The following is a 9,327-nucleotide window of genomic DNA, read 5'->3' as shown; positions in this document are numbered from 1 at the left end:
GCGACCTGCGAACCCTGACCCCCGCCAGGTTCAGAGAGGGCGCTTGCAGTGCGGTCTGGCAGCCTGTCCGACCAATCACCCCCCCGGAGGACAGGACTGGACATTCGGGCTCTCCTTCCCGGGGGGGGGCAGTGTGTGCATGAGTAGCCGGTGCCGTCGGCGTAGATTCCAGAACATTCCGGGCCCCTCCCAGCCGGCGCGAAGGTGAACCTGGGCATGTCGACGCTGGAGGTGAAGGAAGGCGGCGTCGCTCGGGGAAGTCCCCGCCCCTCTCCGGCCGCGTCCGGTCAGTTCAGGGAGAGGTCCATGGCGGCGGTGAGCGAGTCGGACAGCTTCGTCGCCAGTTTGTCTGAAAGTGAAGGTCACACAAGGGTCAGGGGTCAAGGCGCGGTCGTGTGCCTCAGCGCGCAGGGCGGGAGGGTTTACCCACCGGTGGTCCGGGGCCCGATATTTAATACCTCAAATTGAAATACCCTCCCCCCGCCTTGGTCGCAATAACGTGGGCTGCCTGTGGGATCTTGCTGTGCGCAAATTGGCTGCCGCATTTCCAAAGTTGAAACTTCGAAAATAAATGCACCCTCATTGGCTGTGGGGAGTCTTGAGCTGCTGGAAGACATTATAGAAATGCACATTCCTCCCCGGCGCTCCCTCAGCACTGACCCTCCGACAGTGCGGCGCTCCCTCGGCACTGACCCTCCGACAGTGCAGCGCTCCCTCGGCACTGACCGTCCAACAGTGCGGCGCTCCCTCGGCACTGACCCTCCCACAGTGCGGCGCTCCCTCAGCACTGACCCTCCGACAGTGCGGCGCTCCCTCAGCACTGACCCTCCGAAAGTGCGGCGCAACCTCAGCACTGACCCTCCGACAGTGGGGCGCTCCCTCAGTACTGACCCTCCGAAAGTGCGGCGCAACCTCAGCACAGACCCTCCGACATTGCGGCGCTCCCTCAGTGCTGACCCTCCAACAGTGCGGTGCTCCCTCAGTACTGACCCTCCGAAAGTGCGGCGCAACCTCAGCACAGACCCTCCGACATTGCGGCGCTCCCTCAGCGCTGACCCTCCCACAGTGCGGCGCTCCCTCGGCACTGACCGTCCTACAGTGCGGCGCTCCCTCAGCGCTGACCCTCCGACAGTGCGGCGCTCCCTCAGCACTGGCCCTCCGACAGTGCGGCGCTGCCTCAGCACCAACACTCCGACAGTGCGGCGCTCCATCAGCACTGTCCCTCCGACAGTGCGGCGCTCCCTCAGCACTGTCCCTCCGACAGTGCGGCGCTCCCTTTGCACCGACTCTCCGACAGTGCGGCGCTCCCTCAGCACTGACCCTCACTCAGTGCGGCGCTCCCTCAGCACTGACCCTCACTCAGAGCGGTGCTCCCTCAGCACTGTCCCTCCGACAGTGCGGCGCTCCCTCAGCACTGTCCCTCCGACAGTGCGGCACTCCCTTTGCACCGACTCTCCAACAGTGCGGCGCTCCCTCAGCAATGAGCCTCCGACAGTGCGGCATTCTGTCAGCACTGACCCTCCGACAGTGCGACGCTCCCTCAGCACTGACCCTAAGACAGTGCGGCGCTCCCTCAGCACTGACCCTCCGACTGTGCAGCTCTCCCTCAGCACTGACCCTCCGACAGTGCGGCGCTCCCTCAGCACTCACCCTAAGACAGTGCGGCGCTCCCTCAGCACTGACCCTCCAACAGTGCGGCGCTCCCTCAGCGCTGACCCACCGACAGTGCGGCGCCCCCTCAGCACTGAACCTCCGATAGTGCGGCGCTCCCTCAGTGCCGACCCTCCGACAGTGCGGCTCTCCCCGACACTCCGACAGTGAGGCCCTTCCTCAGCACAGAAAGTGCGGCGCTCCCTCAGCGCTGACCCACCGACAGTGCGGCGCTCCCTCAGCACTGACCCTCCGACAGCGCGGCGCTCCCTCAGCGCTGACCCTCCGACAGTGCGGCGCTCCCTCAGCACCGACCCTCCGACAGTGCGGCTCTCCCTCAGCACTGACGCTCCGACAGTGCGGCGCTCCCCGACACTCCGACAGTGCGGCGCTCCCTCAGCGCCGACCATCCGACAGTGCGGCGCCCCCTCAGCACTGACCCTCCGACAGTGCGGCGCCCCCTGAGCACTGACCCTCCGACAGTGCGGCGCCCCCTCAGCACTGACACTCCGACAGTGCGGCGCTCCCTCAGCACTGACCCTCCGACAGTGCGGCGCTCCCTCAGCACTGACCCTCCGACAGTGCGGCGCTCCCTTAGCACTGACCCTCCGACAGTGCGGCGCTCCCTCAGCGCTGACGCTCCAACAGCGCGGCTCACCCCAACACTCCGACAGTGCGGCGCTCCCTCAGCACTGACCCTCCGACATTGCGGCGCTCCCTCAGCGCTGACCCTCCGACAGTGCGGCGCTCCCTCAGTACTGATCCTCCGACAGTGCGGCGCTCCCTCATCACTGACCCACCCACAGTGCGGCGCTACCTCAGCACTGACCCTCCGACAGTGCGGTGCTCCCTCAGCACTGACCCTCCGACAGTGCGGAACTCCCTCAGTACTGACCTTCCGACAGTGCGGCACTCCCTCAGCACTGACCCTCCGATAGTGCGGCGCTCCCTCAGCACAGACCCTCTGACAGTGCGGCGCTCCCTCAGCACTGACCCTCCCACAGTGCGGCGCTCCCTCAGCACTGACCCTCCGACAGTGCGGCGCTCCCTCAGCGCTGACCCTCCGACAGTGCGGCGCTCCCTCAGCACTGACCCTCCGACAGTGCGGCGCTCCCTCAGCACTGACCCTCCGACAGTGCGGCGCTCCCTCAGCACCGACCCTCCGACAGTGCGGCTCTCCCTCAGCACTGACGCTCCGACAGTGCGGCGCTCCCCGACACTCCGACAGTGCGGCGCTCCCTCAGCGCCGACCATCCGACAGTGCGGCGCCCCCTCAGCACTGACCCTCCGACAGTGCGGCGCCCCCTGAGCACTGACCCTCCGACAGTGCGGCGCCCCCTCAGCACTGACACTCCGACAGCGCGGCGCTCCCTCAGCACTGACCCTCCGACAGTGCAGCGCTCCCTGCGCTGACCCTCCGACATTGCGGCGCTCCCTCAGCTCCGATCCTCCGACAGTGCGGCGCTCCCTCAGCGCCGACCCTCCGACAGCGCGGCGCTCCCTCAGCACTGACCCTCCGACAGTGCAGCGCTCCCTGCGCTGACCCTCCGACATTGCGGCGCTCCCTCAGCGCCGACCCTCCGACAGTGCGGCGCTCTCTCAGCGCCGACCCTCCGACAGTGTGGCGCTCCCTCAGCGCTGACACTCCGACAGTCCGGCGCTCCCTCATCACTGACCCACCCACAGTGCGGTGCTCCCTAGGCACTGACCCTCCGACAGTGCGGTGCTCCCTCAGCACTGACCCTCCGACAGTGCGGAACTCCCTCAGTACTGACCTTCCGACAGTGCGGCCCTCCCTCAGCACTGACCCTCCGACAGTGCGGCGCTCCCTCAGCACAGACCCTCTGACAGTGCGGCGCTCCCTCAGTACTGACTCTCCGACAGTGCGGCCCTACCTCAGCACTGACCCTCCGACAGCGCAGCGCTCCCTCAGCACTGACCCTCCGACAGTGCGGCGCTCCCTGCGCTGACCCTCCGACAGTGCAGCGCTCCCTCAGCTCCAACCCTCCGACAGTGCGGCGCTTCCTCAGCACTGACCCTCTGACAGTGCGGCGCTCCCTCAGCGCCGACCCTCCGACAGTGCGGCGCTCTCTCAGCGCCGACCCTCCGACAGTGTGGCGCTCCCTCAGCACTGACCCTCCGACAGTGCGGCGCCCCCTGAGCACTGACCCTCCGACAGTGCGGCGCCCCCTCAGCACTGACACTCCGACAGTGCGGCGCTCCCTCAGCACTGACCATCCGACAGTGCGGCGCTCCCTCAGCACTGACCCTCCGACAGCGCGGCGCTCCCTTAGCACTGACCCTCCGACAGTGCGGCGCTCCCTCAGCGCTGACGCTCCAACAGCGCGGCTCACCCCAACACTCCGACAGTGCGGCGCTCCCTCAGCACTGACCCTCCGACATTGCGGCGCTCCCTCAGCGCTGACCCTCCGACAGTGCGGCGCTCCCTCAGTACTGATCCTCCGACAGTGCGGCGCTCCCTCATCACTGACCCACCCACAGTGCGGCGCTACCTCAGCACTGACCCTCCGACAGTGCGGAACTCCCTCAGTACTGACCTTCCGACAGTGCGGCACTCCCTCAGCACTGACCCTCCGATAGTGCGGCGCTCCCTCAGCACAGACCCTCCGACAGTGCGGCGCTCCCTCAGCACTGACCCTCCGACAGCGCGGCGCTCCCTCAGCACTGACCCTCCGACAGTGCAGCGCTCCCTGCGCTGACCCTCCGACATTGCGGCGCTCCCTCAGCTCCGATCCTCCGACAGTGCGGCGCTCCCTCAGCGCCGACCCTCCGACAGCGCGGCGCTCCCTCAGCACTGACCCTCCGACAGTGCAGCGCTCCCTGCGCTGACCCTCCGACATTGCGGCGCTCCCTCAGCGCCGACCCTCCGACAGTGCGGCGCTCTCTCAGCGCCGACCCTCCGACAGTGTGGCGCTCCCTCAGCGCTGACACTCCGACAGTCCGGCGCTCCCTCATCACTGACCCACCCACAGTGCGGTGCTCCCTAGGCACTGACCCTCCGACAGTGCGGTGCTCCCTCAGCACTGACCCTCCGACAGTGCGGAACTCCCTCAGTACTGACCTTCCGACAGTGCGGCCCTCCCTCAGCACTGACCCTCCGACAGTGCGGCGCTCCCTCAGCACAGACCCTCTGACAGTGCGGCGCTCCCTCAGTACTGACTCTCCGACAGTGCGGCCCTACCTCAGCACTGACCCTCCGACAGCGCAGCGCTCCCTCAGCACTGACCCTCCGACAGTGCGGCGCTCCCTGCGCTGACCCTCCGACAGTGCAGCGCTCCCTCAGCTCCAACCCTCCGACAGTGCGGCGCTCCCTCAGCGCCGACGCTCCGATAGTGCTGCGCTCCCTCAGCACTGATCCTCCGACAGTGCGGCGCTTCCTCAGCACTGACCCTCTGACAGTGCGGCGCTCCCTCAGCGCCGACCCTCCGACAGTGCGGCGCTCTCTCAGCGCCGACCCTCCGACAGTGTGGCGCTCCCTCAGCACTGACCCTCCGACAGTGCGGCGCTTCCTCAGCACTGACCCTCCCACAGTGCGGCGCTCCCTTAGCACTGACCCTCCGACAGTGCGGCGCTCCCTCAGCGCTGACCCTCCGACAGTGTGGCGCTCCCTCAGCACTGACCCTCCGACAGTGCGGCGCTCCCTCAGCAGTGACCCTCCGACAGTGCGGCGCTCCCTCAGCACTGACCCTCCGACAGTGTGGCGCTCCCTCAGCACTGACCCTCCGACAGTGCGGCGCTCCCTCAGCAGTGACCCTCCGACAGTGCGGCGCTCCCTCAGCGCCCACCCTCCGACAGTGCGGCGCTCCCTCAGCGCTGACCCTCCGACAGTGTGGCTCTCCCCAACACTCCGACAGTGTGGCGCTCCGTTAGCGCCAACCCTCCGACATTGCGCTGCTCCCTCAGCGTTGACCCTCCGACAGTGCGGCGCTCCCTCAGCACTGACCCTCCGACAGTGCGGCGCTCCCTCAGCACTGACCCTCCGACAGTGCGGCGCTCCCTCAGCACTGACCCTCCGACAGTGCGGCGCTCCCTCAGCACTGACCCTCCGACAGTGCGGCGCTCCCTCAGCACTGACCCTCCGACAGTGCGGAGCTCCCTCAGTACTGACCTTCCGACAGTGCGGCACTCCCTCAGCACTGACCCTCCCACAGTGCGGCGCTCCCTCAGTACTGACTCTCCGACAGTGCGGCGCTCCCTCAGCACCGTCCCTCCGACAGTGCGGCTCTCTCCTCGTGTCACTAGGGAACCCTTGGGCCCATGTTATGGATGAGGTGTGGGTTTGGGATTGGGGGTTAACAGTGAAACCACCTGAGTAAACACGTCATAAACCCACTAACACGGGTCCCACACACGAGAACGAAAGCGAGACACAAGTTGTGGTTTTCGAATCGCTTACGCGACGTAATTTATATTTATTGAAGGAAGGCGTCGTCGCTCGGGGAAGTCCCCGCCCCCCTGCGGCCGTGTCCGGTCAGTTCAGGGAGAGGTCCATGGCGGCGGTGAGTGAGTCGGACAGCTTCGTCGCCAGTTTGTCTGAAAGTGAAGGTCACACAAGGGTCAGGGGTCAAGGCGCGGTCGTGTGCCTCAGCGCGCAGGGCGGGAGGGTTTACCCACCGGTGGTCCGGGGCCCGATATTTAATCCCTCAAATTGAAATACCCTCCCCCCCCTTGGTCGCAATAACGTGGGCTGCCTGTGGGATCTTGATGTGCGCAAATTGGCTGCCACATTTCCAAAATTGAAACTTCGAAAATAAATGCCCCCTCATTGGCTGTGGGGAGTCTTGAGGTGCTGAAAGACATTATAGAAATACACATTCCTCCCCGGCGCTCCCTCAGCACTGACCCTCCGACAGTGCGGCGCTCCCTCAGCACTGACCCTTAGACAGTGCGGCGCTCCCTCAGCACTGACCCTCCGACAGTACGGCGCTCCCTCAGCGCCGACCATCCGACAGTGCGGCGCCCCCTCAGCACTGACCCTCCGACAGTGCGGCGCCCCCTGAGCACTGACCCTCCGACAGTGCGGCGCTCCCTCAGCGCTGACCCTCCGACAGTGCGGCGCCCCCTCAGCACTGACCCTCCGACAGTGCGGCGCCCCCTGAGCACTGACCCTCCGACAGTGCGGCGCCCCCTCAGCACTGACCCTCCGACAGTGCGGCGCTCCCTCAGCACTGACCCTCCGACAGTGCGGCGCTCCCTCAGCACTGACCCTTAGACAGTGCGGCGCTCCCTCAGCACTGACCCTCCGACAGTACGGCGCTCCCTCAGCGCCGACCATCCGACAGTGCGGCGCCCCCTCAGCACTGACCCTCCGACAGTGCGGCGCTCCCTCAGCACTGACCCTCCGACAGTGCGGCGCTCCCTCAGCGCTGACCCTCCGACAGTGCGGCGCCCCCTCAGCACTGACCCTCCGACAGTGCGGCGCCCCCTGAGCACTGACCCTCCGACAGTGCGGCGCCCCCTCAGCACTGACCCTCCGACAGTGCGGCGCTCCCTCAGCACTGACCCTCCGACAGTGCGGCGCTCCCTCAGTACTGACTCTCCGACAGTGCGGCGCTCCCTCAGCTCTGACCCTCCGACAGCGCGGCGCTCCCTCAGCACTGACCCTCCGACAGTGCTGCGCTCCCTCAGCACTGACCCTCTGACAGTGCGGCGCTCCCTCAGCGCCGACCCTCTGACAGTGCGGCGCTCCCTCAGCGCCGACCCTCCGACAGTGCGGCGCTCCCTCAGCGCTGACCCTCCGACAGTGCTGCGCTCCCTCAGCACTGACCCTCTGACAGTGCGGCGCACCCTCAGCGCCGACCCTCCGACAGTGCGGAGCTCTCTCAGCGCCGACCCTCCGACAGTGTGGCGCTCCCTCAGCGCTGACCCTCCGACAGTGCGGCGCTCCCTCAGCACTGACCCTCCCACAGTGCAGCGCTCCCTCAGTACTGACCCTCCGACAGTGCGGCGCTCCCTCAGCATTGACCATCCCATAGTGCGGCTCTCCCTCAGCACTGACCCTCCGACAGTGCGGCGCTCCCTCAGCGCTGACCCTCCGACAGTGCGGCGCTCCCTCAGCGCTGACCCTCCGACAGTGCGGCTCTCTCCTCGTGTCACTAGGGAACCCTTGGGCCCTCATTATGGGTGAGGTGTGGGGTTTGGGTTTAACAGTGAAACCACCTGAGTAAACACGTCACAAACCCGCTAACACGGGTCCCACACGCGAGAATGAAAACGAGACACAAGTTGTGGTTTTCGAATCGCTTACGCGACATAATTTATATTTATTGCAACAGTCCACTTATATCATCAGAAACAGGGGTCAGGGAACAGGTCAAAGACGTCTCGCGACCTGCGACCCCAGACCCTCGCCAGGTTCAGAGAGGGCGCTTGCAGTGCGGTCTGGCAGCCTGTCCGACCAATCACCCCCCCGGAGGACAGGACTGGACATTCGGGCTCTCCTTCCCGGGGGGGGGCAGTGTGTGCACGAGCAGCCGGTGCCGTGGGCGTAGATTCCGGAACATTCCGGGCCCCTCCCAGCTGGCGCGAAGGTGAGCCCGGGTGTGTCGACGCTGGAGGTGAAGGAAGGCGGCGTCGCTCGGGGAAGTCCCCGCGCCCCCCACCGGCCGTGTCCGGTCAGTTCAGGGAGAGGTCCATGGCGGCGGTGAGCGAGTCGGACAGCTTCGTCGCCAGTTTGTCTGCAAGTGAAAGTCACACAAGGGTCAGGGGTCAAGGTGCGGTCGTGTGCCTCAGCGCGCAGGGCGGGAGGGTTTACCCACCGGTGGTCCGGGGCCCAATATTTAATCCCTCAAATTGAAGCACCCTCCCCCAACCTCTGTCGCAATAACGTGGGCTGCCTGTGGGATCTTGCTGTGCGCAAATTGGCTGCCGCATTTCCAAATTTGAAACTTCGAAAATAAATGCCCCCTCATTGGCTGTGGGGAGTCTTGAGGTGCTGAAAGACATTATAGAAATACACATTCCTCCCCGGCGCTCCCTCAGCACTGACCCTCCGACAATGCGACGCTCCCTCGGCACTGACCCTCCGACAGTGCGGCGCTCCCTCAGCACTCACCCTCCAACAGAGCGGCGCTCCCTCAGCACTCACCCTCCAACAGTGCGGCGCTCCCACTGCAGTGACCCTCCGACAGTGCGGCGCTCCCTCAGTACTGACCCTCCGACAGTGCAGCGCTCCCTCAGCACCGACCCTCCGACAGTGCGGCGCTCCCTCAGCACTGACCCTCCGACAGTGAGGCACACACAGACACACCCCTCCCGCACTCTCACACACGTCCCGATTACCCACCTGCCCTCTTCTGCAGCCGCCTCCTCCTCTTGCTTGCTGCCTTCAGAGCCTGCCCTTGGCACAGGGGATCCAGCTCCCTGATCACCTGCAGGTCCGGGAGCCGACAGGCTGCCTCCACTTTCTCCCCGGCCTGCTTCCCCTTGGCCTTCCCGCTTCCGAATGTCACCGTCATCTTCCTCAACTGCCGAGAGAGAGCAACATTGCATTCGGCCCCTCTGCTCCGTCCTGTGTTTCCTGCCCCCACCACACCAGCCTCCTCCCACCTCCCCTACTCCATCTCCCCCCGCCCCATCCCCCATATCCTTCTATCCCTTTCCCCCCCCTCGTGTGTTTATCCAGCTCCTTAAACACATCGACACGATTCACCTCCA

The 9,327-nt window shown here is 66.0% G+C and overlaps 1 protein-coding gene across 1 annotated transcript; it reads right to left on the bottom strand.

The window, feature by feature from the left end:
* Window positions 1-7,902: 7,902 nt before the first annotated feature.
* LOC144678285 (guanine nucleotide-binding protein-like 3-like protein) lies at window positions 7,903-9,135 on the bottom strand. Its single transcript, XM_078538123.1, has 2 exons — window positions 8,957-9,135; window positions 7,903-8,348 (listed from the first exon to the last, which is right to left on the bottom strand). The coding sequence occupies exons 1-2, from the start codon at window positions 9,126-9,128 to the stop codon at window positions 8,287-8,289; spliced, it is 234 nt and encodes a 77-aa protein (XP_078394249.1). The 5' UTR covers window positions 9,129-9,135; the 3' UTR covers window positions 7,903-8,286.
* Window positions 9,136-9,327: the final 192 nt, after the last annotated feature.

Source organism: Cetorhinus maximus, unplaced genomic scaffold (genome assembly GCF_964194155.1).
Source record: "Cetorhinus maximus unplaced genomic scaffold, sCetMax3.hap1.1 HAP1_SCAFFOLD_3956, whole genome shotgun sequence".
Classification (NCBI taxonomy): Eukaryota; Metazoa; Chordata; class Chondrichthyes; order Lamniformes; family Cetorhinidae; genus Cetorhinus; species Cetorhinus maximus.
Note: the sequence above shows the minus strand (reverse complement) of the source record. Positions and strands in the feature narration are given on the sequence as shown.

Coding starts and splice junctions, on each gene's coding strand:
- LOC144678285 (XM_078538123.1), bottom strand. CDS start 9,128: ATGACGGTGACATTCGGAAGCGGGAAGGCCAAGGGGAAGCAGGCCGGG. Junction 8,349..8,956: donor GCGGCTGCAGAAGAGGGCAG/GTGGGTAATCGG, acceptor TTTCACTTGCAG/ACAAACTGGCGACGAAGCTG.